At 52.5% G+C, this 15,652-nt stretch overlaps 1 protein-coding gene across 9 annotated transcripts in view; it reads right to left on the bottom strand.

Moving 5' to 3' along the window:
- ARHGEF10L (Rho guanine nucleotide exchange factor 10 like) overlaps window positions 1-15,652 on the bottom strand; it is a 186,700-nt gene that overhangs the window by 45,118 nt on the left and 125,930 nt on the right. For all 9 annotated transcript variants that reach the window (XM_043531746.1, XM_043531742.1, XM_037881154.2 and 6 more), the window contains one exon: window positions 5,847-5,968. In XM_043531746.1, coding sequence (XP_043387681.1) covers window positions 5,847-5,968 — 122 coding nt within the window. The remainder of the gene's footprint in view (window positions 1-5,846; window positions 5,969-15,652) is intronic.

Here is a 15,652-nt window from a genome sequence, read left to right as displayed (position 1 = left end):
ACTGGCCCGCAGAGACATCAAATGCTCGATTCTTCCCCTCCTGCTCTGGCCGCATGGGACTTTGAAGAGCCATTTTTAGAGACACTGTTTTGAAGTCTGGTTTTCCAGCTTCTCGACAGGAGCATGGGATATTTAGAGAGATCTCAATTCAACAGAAATTGCATTGGGGAAGTGGAAGGAAGACAGAGAACAACCACTCTCCGGCACACAGCCCTCACGCACGATCTCGAAACCCGACCCGGATCCTAGCAACCCAGCTTCAGTGTGGAATCGGACGCCACCGTGTGTTAAGATCACAGCCTTTTGGAAAGGAGTGCGTTCGCTCCCCTGTCAGGCAGGTAAGTAGCCTTATTAACAGATGGGGCAAGAGAATCACAGGCAGGCCCAGGGTAGGTTTTTCAGCAGCACCTATGCGACTCGGGATCACAGGTCAGGATCAATCAGGTGGGCTTTCTTTAAGTCTCACCCAAAGCGATCCGCTCAAGGTCAGGCAGCGGGCTCGTGGCCAAGCCAGGAATGGAGCCAGGCGTCCTGTCTGAAGGTTCCATTATGGAACCAAGTTACAGCTGAGCTCTGGAGCGCTCTCAAACCACAGATCGATATCTTGGGCGGGGGTAGGCAAACGCAGATAGATCAGCCTCAGAGGCCGAGTTTCAGATGAACTCCCGTGGCACAAACCAGACAAGTTTTGTTTGGCTCCCGGTTCCCTGCTCTGACCACTAGGCTGTTTTGCCTTTGCAAAACCCACAATCGTTCTCGGAGCGAGTGGGGAGCTAGAGACCCAAATTCTTTTTCACATCTTGATTCCCTCCGCAACTATCAGAGCAAACGGACTCCATTTACTAAGGCAAACATGGGACTTTTCCTACTTCCTCTGCCCCACGGTCCGCCTGGGATCTGTAAGCACGCATGCAGACAGAGAGATGCATCTTTTCTCCCTTTTAACCGCACGGAGAGAAGCCCAGAACTGATGATAGGTAAGTCAGAACAAAGCCCCGGCTCGCTCTCCCATAGCTGTGCTGACACTACAGCTCTAAGTGCAGCAAGCCCTTGTTTTTGGCAGCAAAACGCAGCAGGTGAGACACACACAGGGCACACTCAGGGGAGTGTTTAGACGTAGAATCATAGAATCTCAGGGTTGGGAGGGACCTCAGGAGGTATCTAGTCCCACCCGCTGCTCAAAGCAGGACCAAGCCCCAACTAAATCATCCCAGCCAGGGCTTTGTAAGCCGGGTCTTAAAAACCTCTAAGGAAGGAGATTCCACCACCTCCCTAGGTAACGCATTCCAGTGTTTCACCACCCTCCTAGTGAAAAAGTTTTTCCTAATATCCAACCTAAACCTCCCCCACTGCAATTTGAGACCATTACTCCCTGTTCTGTCATCTGCTACCACTGAGAACAGTCTAGAGCCATCCTCTCTGGAACCCCCTTTCAGGTAGTTGAAAGCAGCTATCAAATCCCCCCTCATTCTTCTCTTCCGCAGACTAAACAATCCCAGTTCCCTCAGCCTCTCCTCATAAGTCATGTGCTCCAGTCCCCTAATCATTTTTGTTGCCCTGACCCTAAATGTGCTGCGGTTTGGGCGAAGTCAAAGCATCCATCACTTGCAGGGATCAATTCCCCCCAGTGCCTGGAGGCAGGGACTGGTGCATAGGGTCCCCATACACAATATATAGCCCGGCAAGGGCAGGTTATGGCAACACCGCAGGGCCTGCAAGGATGGCGGAGGGCAGCCCAGCCCAAAGAGTCAGTGGTGGGGGCTGGCGAGGGATGCGGTTGAGGGAGTTGCTGGTTGGGTGGATCTCCACAGGAGCCTCTGCCAGCACGGCTCCTACGAGCCCAGAACACAGCAAACCCTCGAGGGAGGGCGGTAACGGGCAGGCCACCTGCCCTTCCCCAGGTGAAGCACATGGGAAGATTCCTAGAGTGGAACCGTGGGGCATGCAGGCAAGATTTGCCCCTCAGCTGGCCCATCCCGAGACACTGAACTATACCTCCCCCTCCTGCCCCTTGCTGTTTCCAGTGGGCACATGGATGAATTTGGGCAGCCATCACAACATGGCTCCAGTTGCTAGGACAGGGCTCACCTATTCCCGAGCTTCCACAAAGGGCCTAAGAAGCCAAGAACTGGACACGGACGACATGCAGCAGGACAGGTAAAGGGGGCTGGAGGCCCACAACAGATTGCTCCAGCCAGTGCATCGGAGACTGATGGATGGTCTTGGCAAAGCCGACCACTTGGCACATCCATCAAGCTTTTGCTCAGAGCTCCAGACAAGCAACTGCTGTTTAGGCTTGCCAATTTTGGTTGGACGTATTCCTGGAGGTTTTAACACATGACCAACTTTCAATCCTGGAGGTTGGCAACCCCGCTGCTCTTCAAGGGCACACGGATGAGGGCACCTGCCTCCGGACACCCCATCTCCCATGACTACAGCCTTTTCTGATGGCATGTAGCCCTTTAATGAGCACCCCAGTTAGTCTCTCATGGGGGCTTTTCTAGCTTTGTTTTGTTTTAATTGACTGACGTCATTTATTCATTCAAAGGCCCAGCCAATCTGCTAGGAATGGGCTGGAGAAGTCGCTCTCCTAGATGGAGCGGGGAGGGGGCCGTAAGGGCCATGGATCAGGTGGTGGAAGGAGATGCCAGGAGAGTGAGGGATGGGAGGGAATAAAACAGGTGGCAAAGGGTGGAGAAGTCAAGGCCTTTGCCGATGATCGCCACCCTAATGAATCCCTCGGCGCAGGGATTTGATAGGTATCCAGGCACGCACAGTCCTGGCACAGATTCACTGGGATCGGCACTGGTCCAGCATGGGAACCCTTGCAGGAAGCTTGCTGCAGTGCAACCAATGCTGGGGTACAAGCTTTTTGCCCTTTGAGGATGGGGGATACTGAAGCAAACTACAACCTGTCCCTTTGGCGCCTTCCATGGCAGAGAAGCCCAGCAAGGATTTGGGCACTGCCAGCTGGGATTCTCTCCATTTCCTCTTGTAGCCCCACAGGGGAGCGAGTGGGTACAGAGAGCCCCCCAGACACACCCTCCCCGCCTCCACGTTCCAAGCACATCCACGGAGCCGGGGACTTGTCTTGGCACCAGTGCGCAGTGCCAAGCAAAGACCAGACTGGATTTTTTCCCAGAAGGGACCGAGGCCACCTCCCAATTGGCACCGACTACGATCCGCTTAGGGAAGGAGCTGGTGCAGATCTGAGTGATGATTTGCCGCTGGCAGAGCAAGGTGGAGGGGGGAGAACCGGAGGACTTAGTCTGAATTTGGTGAGGGATCTGGAAAGTTTAAGGCTCCGCGGAAAGAGACTGGAAGGTCCTCAGCTCCTGGGACCCCAGTGAGATTCGGGCAAGTGTCTGAAGTCAGAGGACATCACAAAAGCGACACAGACTCCACGGGGACAGGAGGGAAGGATGTTACCACGGCAAAGGAACTTTGTAGATTAAAGACAGAAGAAGAGGAGCGTTGTCCTCTTCCAGCTAGTGCCCTTGTTAGCATTTTAAAAAAACTGCACAGAGCAGAATCTATGGCAGGGCTGATAAGAAAGCACCGCGCCTGCAAAACACACACAGCCCTGCTCCCCCCGGGAGAGAGACAGCCCGCCATTTGGTCTAATTAGCCGGCACTGCAGCGAGGGCTCCAGAAGGAGTGTATTCCTCCGCTGACGAAGGCTCCTGCTGGAGCCGGCTGGGGGAGGGGGAAGGGAGCCGGCAGCTCGACAACATCACATCTGTTACTGTCGGTAATTGGATGAAAACCCCAGCGCTGGGGAGCCCTAATTCATCCCGCTGATGGAGCGCTGATTGGGTGACTTCTGTCCTGAATGGCAACAGGGAAGCTGGGGTGGGAGGAGAGAGGCTGCGGGGCTGGTACAGGCCGCGTCTCTTGAAACAGAAGCAAGAGGAGACAGGCGGGCGCCTGCTAACACCTGTTAGCTATGGTGCACCAAGAGACAGCACTGCCCAGTGGATAGAGACGAGGAGACAGAACTCCTGGGTTCTATCCTTGGCATTGCCACGGAGACGCCATGCCTCAGTTTCCCCATGAGGATGTGACTCTCCTACATCAGAAGGTTACTGGGAGGGTTAATTGGCTGCCATCCCCCTAAGCCACCAGCCTCCCATGCCTTCTCCATAGCACATGCATGTGTCGATGCGCTGAACCTGCAGAGGGCTTGGGGCACACAATACATTTTGCTCCCTATTAGACGGTGGAAAGGAGAGTCCACCCCTTCCCATCTCCCCATGACCTTGCCTGATTCACGCCCTACATCTGAGGCTCCAAGGGACTAACTACGCAGGTGCTCGGGGGCTGGAGCACCCATGGAAAAAAAAAAATTGCCCTGCAGATCAGTGCCTTCCCCTCCCCAAAAGCACTTCCCACCTCCCGGCGGCCCTGTAGCAGTTCAACTCCAGGAGCAAGGCAGGCGGATCAGGACCCCCACATGGGTATTTTGAGTGGCTGCTTGAGCAGGTCAGCAGGGTTTTGCAGGTGCGAAGAGCGGAGCGAACCTTCAAGCCCTCCCACTCCACACAGCAGTCAGGAGCGAAGCAGAGGCGGGGTGTTGTAAAGAGTGTGGCGAGGCAGCCAAGACCAAACCGGTTTTGTTGTCGGGAAAGCAGCATGCTGCAAGGACAGACCAGCTGGTCGATTACACTTTGAGCTCCCAGGACAACCCCGAAAGAAAGCAGGTCACCAAGCAAGAGCTGCAGTCGTGGCTCAGCCTGTCCTTAATCCCCGCACCACATTGGTTTCTGTGCGCAAGAACTAACGGGAGCTTTCGAGTGGTTCTCGCTGGCTTGTTTCCTGAAACGCTGCATCCACCCACTTAACATGGGTCATTTGTAGCATCCCGCTACGGTATCCCCATGGATAGGCAAACGTGGCTGCCTGTTATCTTGGTAGTGCCGAGAGGCCCCAACTGAGATGGGGGGTCCCATGGCGCTAGGTGCTGTTCATCCATCTACAGACAGACTGTCCTTGCCCCGAGGAGATCACAGTGGAAAAAGACCAAACCGACGGAGCAGAAATTAAGTGCTGGTATCCCCACGCTGGGAACGGAGCACAGAGAGATTAAGTCTCTTGCCCAGCGTCATTCAGTGAGTTAGTGACAGAGCCAGGATCTCTGACGGCCAGTCCAGGGCCATACCCCCGAGTCTTAACTCACAGGGGGACCGTCGCTATCCACGCGTTCCTAACTTGGGAGGTCGCGAGGCTTGTGTCACACCATGACAAAGTTGTACCATTTACTTAGACTGCCAGCTCTCCGGGACAGCGACTGGCTTTTGGTTTTGTGTTCGTACAGCCCTAGCACAGTGGGACCCCTGGCCCACAACTGGGGTTCCTAGGGACTTCTGCACTATAAGCCAACCACCACCCGTGATCTGAGCAAGCTGACCACAATACCTAGGGCAGGCTTACCTGTGACAGGTGTGCCAGCATCAATGGAGCAGTGCCTGCAGTCCAGTTCCGGAGACTCCCCTCACTTCCCTGAGCCACTATCCTCCCTTTTAATAGCGTCTAGCCACAAAAGCCACACAAGGACTCGCCCCGATTCTACCACCAGTGACCAGTCCCACAGTAGAGGCGTCCAATCCTCTGAGACCAAGAAACCTCCTTCACCACCTCCTGTGAGCATCTCCCAAAGTGACATGAAAACCCCCAGTCTCCTACTTAGCAGCACTGACCGGGGCACCCGTCCCCGCATCCCTTAAAAGCGGCAAAGAGAGGCCCCAGAAAGGCAGTCTAACAGCCCACCCCACATCTGCTCTCCTTGACATTCTAAGCAGGCTGAGGGAGAAGAGAAGAGAAGAGAAGAGAAGATGCTGGGTTCTTACCTGCAGGTCGAGGGCGTTGGAGGAGAAGGCAGGTATGCGGCATGCCAGGATGGGACACCAGAAGGGAGCTTTGCTTTTCTTGTCTTCATCAGGACACATCCATCCAGGCTGGTTCTCCTCCCCTGTGGCAAGCGGAGCAGGCAGGGGAAGTTAACAGCTTTGCAGGTCTTCATATAGACCGTTCCCTCCCACCCAGCGCTCCCCGAATCCCTCCAAACACGCAGAGCCGAGGGGATCAGAGCCCCAGCTGTCTGTAAGCTCCAGAAGGGGTCTTTGCCCATCGCACCAGGAAAAGAGAGGTTTCAAGCCCTGCTTCTTCGAGAAAAAATGTCCCCATCCAGCAAGGAACTAGAAGCGGGCCCCAAATCACACCACTGGGAGCTGGGTTCTAAAGTGCTCCCTGCCCTCCAGTTGGGGGAGTGCAGATCGCTGAAGTAGTACGTGGCCTCCAACACTACTGCACAAGACGACCTCGCAAACAATGTATTTATCCTTACAGTGCCCCTGTGCTAGCATCAGCCCGATTTCACTGACATGGAACTAAGGCTCAGATGACTGAGTGATGTGCCCAAGTAGAAGATCTGGGACGAGAATCCAGATCTCCGAAGTCCCAGTCCAGTGATTAACCAATAGGACAGCCCATTTATTTACAGACAGGAGCAGAGATCAGCAGCTGCGATATTACCATCCAGTGCTCCAACTTTCAAGGGTGCTGGCCCAGCATCATTTATAGCCGAGGACACACTAGAAGCCATGAGCTAACATCACACATTTCTCACAACATGGCTTCCCTACTTTTATTTCCTACTTTTCTCCAAGCAGCCTCTTCTGTCCCCACCCCGCTATTGTTTTAGCAGGGAGCCGGGGTGGGGACAGATCATATTTGTAAGATCCCCACACGTGGCTCAAAACTAGGTGGGGAATGCAGGGCTCCAGGGACAGTCCCATCCTTGAGTCCAGCAGCTCCTTGCATGGTGACTGCCCACTTCATGTATCTTATTTAGTCACTTTCTAGACATCCATTCTCACGTACGCACCTTGCCCAGATGCCCTGGCCTGGAACACTGGCTTGCCCAGCCAACCATGGGTAGTAGCTGCACCCACACCCCTCCAAACCCCTCTGCACCTTAGCTGCCCAAATTGCTGCAGGAGACTAGTCTCTGATGGACAAGACAGAGGAACTTCTACAACTAGAGAAACTTCTGCCAGCAACACTCCTCCTCCAACACAAGGAGGAAAGTCAACAAGAGCCCCTCAGCCGACCCAACGGGCTCATTTCATCTGAACGGCTCCCAGGACGTTCTCTGAAGAGCAGACCCTTTCAGCCACCCTATCGCTCTCAGAATGGATCCTTCCCTTTCCAGCTGCGGTCAGAAGACCAGACACCTTCATCTCACCTTTAATGCACAGGGGATGGAGGGTTGGGGTAGGTCCACGCTGCAACCAGAGGCGTAACTGCAGCTCAGGTAGGATACCGTGAAGACGGGGTGACACGGACTTCAGCGTGGGCTGCACAACCCCCGCCACAAATCTGTGCACACACTCAGTGCTAGCCAGCACTGGGGTCCAGGCCACCACATCGACACTGCTATTTTTAGCCACTCTCGCTAGATCAAAGCTAGCTCGGCATGCCTACGCCAGCTGACTCGGGCTCCCGGTGCTCAAGTGAAAGGGCTGTTTAATTGCAGTGGAGACATCGGGCCTGGGCTCTAGGACCCTGCAAATTGGGAAGGCCCTAGAGCTTGGGCTCCAACCCACGCCAGAGCATCTCCATGCAGTTAAACAGCCCCTTAGCCCGAGCCCCACAAGTAGGAGTCAGCTGGCACAGGCCAGCCGCGGGTGTTTCACCGCAGCGTAGGAATCCAGAGAAGGGACAAAGCACCAGCCTGCCCCTTCCCTGACTAAGAGGGCAATGCCCTATGGCACACTGCTTAGGGTTTGCCTAGCCTAGTTTTCAAATGTGCCACATGATGGGGATTCCCCCCTCGCGTTTCCCTTGGGTATCTGTCCTTCAGCTGAATCCGTCGCACTGCCAGGACAGCTTCCCCTGGGTTTAGCTTAGTTTTCCCCAGTTTGGAGTTTGACCCCCTCTTGCCCCCCAACTCTGAGCCTTCTTAAGTTATTTCGCATAACTCCACCCCTCCACTTCTTTGCATTACCACGCCATGCATCAGGCCCAGCCTCCTTTATAACACGACCAGATAGAAAAGCCTCCAAACTTCTTGTGCCCGCTGTGATCGCCGCAAGCCTGAACAAGAGGTCTCTGGCCCCTCTGGTCTCTCTTGCACATTGCTGACCCCAATACAACTCTGTTCGAGCCAGATTAAGCTTTCTGCGCTCCTTCCCCAGCACGTGGTTCATAGTCGCTCTCTGCTCCTTCCTGGAGACAGTTTCTGGACCTTGGTATCAGGCTACATTGAACATGTATGCAGAAGCCTCACTTGGAACTGGATCCTGCCCAGCAGCTAAAGCTCCTGGTTTAGGAGCACCTGCCAGTGAGGCTTGATTTCTTGCAGCTTAATTTACATCCCAGATCAATAAAGCAGGATAGAGTAACTGATGGGAGAAAGATCATTAACAAAGCTTTAATTGGGCCACTTAAACCTTAGCTGAGCGCCGTATACCTCCCCTCCCACAGAAGACGACATTCTTTTACGGTATGCGGGGGAGGGATAGCTCAGTGGTTTGAGCACTGGCCTGCTAAACCCAGGGTTGAGAGTTCAATCCTTGAGGGGGCCATTTAGGGATCTGGGGCAAAAATTGGGGATTGGTCCTGCTTTGAGCAGGGGGTTGGACTAGATGACCTCCTGAGGTCCCTTCTAACCCTGAGATTCTATGATTCTATGATACCCTAAGAACTTCCCTGCTCTGGTCACGAAAGGGTTAACATGCAGGCACTGCTTGAATCTCTGAGTAGCCACACTAGCCCCTGGCCAGTGACTGGGTGTAACCAGAAAAGAATCCGAGATGCAGCCCTCGCAGAACTCAGCCAGGCAAAGAGAAGCTGTTCAGAGTCTAGGGAGGTATCCAGTGGGATACAGACTGGACACCACGCTCCAGTGTACCGTAGGGACCAACCCCAGACTGGGCGGAGAGGGGTCCCCCCCCCACCCCGCAGGTCTTTGCAGTCTCTGATCCCACGCGTGGGAAGCCCCACCAGGCTGATAAACCTGTTGGTTCTTGCTCCTCCTCCTGTCGGTGCAGAACGGCTTCCTGGGCTTTGCCCGGTCATTTCTAACCGACGCCAAAAATAGGGGGGAAAGCAGCCAGAAGGCCCAGCATTCCAGCTGGAGTTTTCCTTTGCTCAATTCCATTCCGTTACGCTCAGTTATCCAAATCCCACATGGGTGTCGGGAGCAGGACGCCTACTACTCCACCCAGCTGACCAAGGATTATGCTATCACCCACCTATTGAATGCAGCCGGCCATCCTATAGGACAGAGCTGGGTGTCAGCACAAACCCCTTGAGACAGACACGACAGGGGAAAGGTTCCCTCTATAGGTACCTCTACACAGCAAAAGATGTGCAGGGGCTAGGCCTACCTGTGCTAATCTGCATGTGGCTGGCAGCAAACACAGCACAGGATGGATAGTGCAAGCCCGGAGCGGACCCCGGTACACCCTCGTCTTGCTAACTGTGGTGTCGTCACTGCTATGGTTACCCGCGCTCGCTGGATTCAAGGCTTTTGCTGTGTAGACACAGACATACCCTGTATCAGCTGTGATCAGCACCTCTCCATTGACTAGGCAGCTTAGACCAGTGTTTCTCAACGTCGGGTCCGGCTCTGGTCCCCAAGATCTCCCTGACACTTTAGGAAGGCAGCAAGCCAGTCCCTGGTATCACAAAGGTTGAGAACCATTGGCTTTGAGCTTTAGGATGAAGAGCAGATTTGGTCAAAAAAGTGTTTAAAATGCATACGGCTTGTCTGCTCCCGAAGAACCTAACAGGGGTGGAACCAGCATTAGCCACAAGGAAATGTCAGGGGCTGGCATTTCCAAGGACTAAAAGTGGTTCTTTCCGCTTATTCACCTTTTCTCACGCACTGAGCTCTCGACTGCAGCACGGAGCAGAGAGAGCCAGGCCCGTGTAGTGACAGCAAAAAAAAAAAAAAAAAAAAAAAAAGGGGGAAAAGAAACAACAAAACATTTCTTCACATGCAGCTTTAATGCGTTTTTATTCCTAACTGGTGGTTACAGGATTTCCCCGCAGGCATCCCAGATAAAAAACAAACTATTAAAAACAAGAGAATCAAAACTCCTTCCAGCCTGGGGGAATCCAGGCATTCAAATAAGATTTCAAATGAATTTTTCTTCCATTAAACTTTTTTTTTTTTGCTTCAGTGGCTGGTGGAGTTGAATAGAAACAAAGATAAGAAGGGACGCAAGTGTCACCAGGGAACTCTCCGCTGCCGGGGGACCTGAGAGTGCAGGGGAACTGCGGCCGCCCAGAATCATCTGCCTGCTTTCTTTCCCCCGTTTAATGAAGAGATCAAAAGGGAGACCGTGCTCTGAAAAGCAATTCCACCAATGACATTCCGGGGTTACACAGACGCTTGCGATAAACTTCCAGAGGGGATGTGCTCCATTTACAAAACACGGGAAGATATGAAGCCGCCCTTTGCGGCATGCTCTACCTTAGATGTGACAAAGCAGAGATCAGGCATGGCTTTCCAAAAGCGACTGGTGAATTTGGGTGCCTCGGTTCTGGGGCTCCCAAATTAAGACCCCTTAAAAGGGGCCCAATTGCCAAGCACCCACCCTCTGAGGATCAAGGCCCTCTAAGGCGTCTCAGGCGAGGTACTCCATACCACTAGTCAATGTTAAAAATCTTGGCCATTGCAATGGGATCTTTCTGCTGCCACTGACATAAGTTATAGCCTGAGTCCGACGGGGCATCGCACAGATTTTTTCTAAGATTATGTGGAAGATCAGCAGTTTCTGCATCTGCACCGTGGTTTCACACCCGGCACTTTGTAATGAAAAGCAGTCCAGGCAGTTCTAGTCCTGATCACAGACACTGGACCAACACCCTGATCCCAACATCGCCGCATTGTTCAGACCAGACGTCTCTTTAGGCAGACATCTTAGGGCCTAATCACATCAGCCACACTATCAGAGGCTCGTTCACCTGCACATCTACCAATGTGATATATGCCATCATGTGCCAGCAATGCCTTTCTGCCATGTACATTGGTCAAACTGGACAGTCTCTACGTAAAAGAATAAATGGACACAAATCAGATGTCAAGAATTATAACATTCATAAACCACTCAGAGAACATTTCAATCTCTCTGGTCACTCGATTACAGACCTAAAGGTCACAATATTACAACAAAAAGACTTCAAAAACAGACTCCAGCGAGAGACTGCTGAATTGGAATTAATTTGCAAACTGGATACAATTAACTTAGGCTTGAATAGAGCCTGGGAGTGGATGTGTCATTACACAAAGTAAAACTATTTCCCCATGTTTATTCCTGCCCCCCCCCGCCCCCGCTTCTCAGACGTTCCTGTTAAATGCTGGCAACGGCCCACCTTGATTATCACTACAAAAGGTTTTTCTTCTCCCTCTCCCCCCCCCGCCCCGCTCTCCTGCTGGTAATAGCTCATCTTAAGTGATCACTCTCCTTACAGTTTGTATGATAACACCCATTTTTTCATGTTCTGTGTGTATATAAATCTCCTCACTGTATTTTCCACTGAATGCATCCGATTAAGTGAGCTGTAGCTCATGAAAGCTTATGCTCAAATAAATTGGTTAGTCTCTAAAGTGCCACAAGTCCTCCTTTTCTTTTTGGGAATACAGACTAACACGGCTGCTACTCTGAAACCTGTCTTTAGGCAGAGCGTGTCATCTCCCTCTGGTTAAACCTTGTGGCCTTTTCGGCAGTTAAAGCTATCTGACTTGAGGTGTCTACATATGGGGTCAGCTTGCACATGGGCACGTCATACCTACATGTACATACATGCCATAGCTAAGGCACCTTTGCTGCCTTCTGCAAAATGGCCAGGTTCCAAGCCACAGGCTTCCATCCTGGGTCCCCTAAGTTCATGAACTTTCAGAAGAACTCAGCTTCTATTTAGGTACTAAAACAAGAGTCCGGATTTTCATCGGCACTCAGCACTGTTTGCGATGGCAGCTGCTAAGCGCAGCGCTCTGTGAAAAATCCGGTCTCGATGGCGGATGCTGAGCTCTTGGAAATCGACCCTGAGCTCTTTGGAAAGCCAGACACCTTTTTTATCTCATCCTCTTCTTCTTTGCACGGAGTCACCTGCAGAACAGACCTCACACCAGGGCCTTTCCAAGGATGGCACCACACAGCGCTAGGAGGTCAGAAATACAACTCAGTAAGGAGAAGGGCAGCTGGACAACCGTTCCATAGTCAGGATTCTCAAGGTTGGCCGGAACGTGGCCACACTAGGAAGTCTCTGTCCAACATGCTGCAAGACTCCAGCAGTACCTATTACCCGTGGGCTCGGGAGCCATTAAGGTTGCATGCACACAGATCCGTTCCAGGCCGCGTTGTCCAAACAAGGGAAGGGAAGGATACTTATTGGAGAAGGGACAAACAGCAGAATCCTGCAGCATGGCAATAAGAACCAGGCAGTCTCCAAGTGCTGGCCCATTTCCTCAGCATTCAGAGCCAACACAACTCAAGAAAGCCCCCAGGCAGTAATAGCTGGAGTTATTTATTTCACGGATTTCCAGGGCTTTCCATGGTTGCAGCTGCTAGGCGCTTTAATTAGAGAAAATTAAATGCAAAACAAAGAGCCTTAATCAAATGCTGCACACAAACGCGCCTTGCCCTGAAGGTCAGTGGGAAAGCCAGGTGCAGCCTGGGAAGGAACAGGCAGATGCAGCCATGCCACTGGCTCGATGCTCTGAAGCCCAAAGCGTGGCCTGCAGCCACCTAAGATGAAACCTGCAGTCAGTTCAGCTCCTTCTACTTGGATTCAGTTAGGAACACAGGATTTGCCACATTGCACCAGGCTGGGGTCCATCTTCTAGAGCAATCTCCTGTTTTCAACAGTATCCAATTCCACCTGCTTCATAGACCATTGTGATCTTCTCGTTTGACCCTCCCCTGTAAACACAGGCCACAAGGTGGTGTCCAAAACTACTGCTCAGCCTTTGAGCGGGATGGAAAAATAAAAGGTGGGTCTGGCTGGCTGAGATCCCACCCGAAGAGGAGTAAAATGGGGTCCTTGCTATAGAAAGGAGCAAGGGGGACAGAGCAGGTGTCAGGGAAAGAGGGGTGAAGGCACTCAAAGTGCCTAGCCATGACACACACTGCAAGGGTCTCCTAAGAGCTGTAATTTCATTTGAGCCCCTGGCTGGTTTTCTTCCATGCAGAGAGTGAATGCTCAATGTTGAGCTGTAGGGGCTGGGTTCCTCCCTCACGGTTCTCTCAAACACAGCCAGGCTCGCTTTCATGTGGATGCCAGCCATGGAAGAGGCCTAGAGAGTCTCCGCTTTCCCCTCCTCCGCTCCAGACAGCACAGGGAAAGCTGCCCCGTAGAGGAGATATGCCAACCTTCCTGAGGCACGATCCATAATTGTTCCTGCTCCTAAGACCTCCGATCAGAGGCCAGATGGACATTCTCCCCACACACACACCCCCACATGCCCTGGGGCTACACGGGTAAGTAAATCTAATTAAGTAGCTCAAAGCAGTCAAGAATTCCCCCCACCAATTCTGGTTTTAGAGACACAGGGAGGAGGCCTGACTGAGGCCTGCGGTATGACACTGCTGAGTCTGTTCCATCTCCCGGAACGTGCTGCCTTCAGGGGACATCTGTGGGCTTGGTTACTTGAACTCTGATTTAGCTACACTTGAGCCAGGGGTGCCATTTAAATAGGGGTGGGCAGTAGTGCTCAGTCCCCTCTCTGCGCGTCATACCAGGCAGGAGAACAGAGCAGGGGGAGCCCCAAGAAGAGCCCCTCATGCCAGGCAGAGCCAGGTGTCTTGCAACGTGCTGGGGGACAGGGCCTGCGACCTCTCTGCATAACCTGCCTGCCTGGGGTGGCCGCGCTAACATGCAAGCGCTGAAGTGCAGGAAACGCACATTAAGCATCAGTGTGGCCATTGTGTGGCAGCCCACCAAACCCAATGGGGATGGACAGAGGGATGGTGCCCCAGGGTGCATGTGTGCAGAGAGGGGTGACGGCCTGAGGGCTGGGGCAGGGGGGAGTGTGCCTGTCGGCGGGCAGATGGATGGCACCCCAGGGGTTACTGGGGGAGGGGAAGGGATGGTGCTCGGGGAACTTGGAGGGGGCATGTACATGCAGAGGGATGGTGCCATGGGGTGTGGGGTTGTGTGCATGCAGAGGGATGGTGTTCCTGTATGTGCCAGAAGGCCAAGAGGGATGGTGCCAAGGGGCTATGTGTGCAGAAGAATGGTTCCCCGGGTGAGGTGCATAAAGGGAATTGGTGCAGTGTTTTTTTGACTTGCTAATTAGCTTTAGCCATCACACTGCTAGCGTCAGCCATGGACATCATTTCCAAACAGGGGACGGGGCACTCTGTCAGCTTAACGCCTGGTGTTTCTGTTCTCTCCTTACCTAAACAAGTTGGTGAGCAGAGAAAAAGCTTAATGCTATTCAGTGCTTCAAAGACAAGCCCTTCCCCGGGAAAAAATATTCCTTGTTTTATATCCTTAACTATCCTTCCCCTTCACTCTACACCCTGAGGGCAGATATCTTGGAGTCATCTCAACCCCAAACTCTCTTTTCCCTCACTACCACCACTCACAAGCTGTAATTCTAAAATGGCAGTTACCCAGTTTCCCCCTGAGCCTCAGTTTGAAGAAGTTATAGGCCGGGATGCGATTGGCCCAGTCTGTAGTTTAAAAGGTTGGTTTTGGAGTCTTTCTTAAGTCCTGGGGAAGAGAGAAAAAGTCACCGGCCCCTGCTTTGACCCTCTTCCAATTGGGAACACCCTGCATCCCTATTTGGGACAGGTACTTAAGCACATGCTTTAACCTGAGCAAGGTCAACAGATGTCAAACACAAGCTGAAAGTCAAACGTGTGCTCAGGTGCTTTCCTGAATCAAGGCCTCAACGAACTGATGAAACAACCGGCCTGCCTCGTGAGAGGCTGGCGTATATAAAACTCTGACTGACTAAGAGGATACACCAGGCTACTATGCAGGATGGTACATTTTCTGTACATTGGGTAAGTTTCACCAGAAAGGTTGCCAAAAACAACTAAAACTTTCAACAGTTTGTCCAGATGGAAATGGACGTTGGGAACTTGTTACAGGTTTCCCTGAAGAATCCTGGGCCTTCCCCTCCATCAGCTGTTGCCTGTTTGTGCTGTGTTGGTAATTTTGTTGTAGGAAACCTACATGAAACCCACAAATGCTCCCAAAATAGACTGATGTTTTTTACATTTTATCCTTAGCTTCCAGGGGCCTAAGCACCCTCGGGGCTGCTGCTGCAAGCTGCCTCCCCCGGACTGAAATCGGAACCGGCACCCTGACTTAAGCAGTTCCTCTATGGAAGTTTTGTGCATTCTAGATTTGTAATTTTATGGTGTTTTCTGGCTACCCAAACCTGCTTTCTGGTTTCTGACAGGCACTTGCACAACACCCAGCACTAAAACACCCACGAAGATAGGGGGGAAAAAGCTTATAAAAGCAGAGAGGCATGAGTCAGAGAAAACTGCACCATCGCATCCCTCTCTCATTTCTGACACTGCTAGCAGGGGTGTGCGGGGGGGGAAGAGAATTCAGCAAACCACCTCCCAAGTAGTTCTCCACCATCACCGCCACCTCTCAGTCAGCCCAGTGCCTCCTGCAGCAG

Source organism: Chelonia mydas, chromosome 18, assembly GCF_015237465.2.
Source record: "Chelonia mydas isolate rCheMyd1 chromosome 18, rCheMyd1.pri.v2, whole genome shotgun sequence".
NCBI lineage: Eukaryota > Metazoa > Chordata > Testudines > Cheloniidae > Chelonia > Chelonia mydas.
Note: the sequence above shows the minus strand (reverse complement) of the source record. Positions and strands in the feature narration are given on the sequence as shown.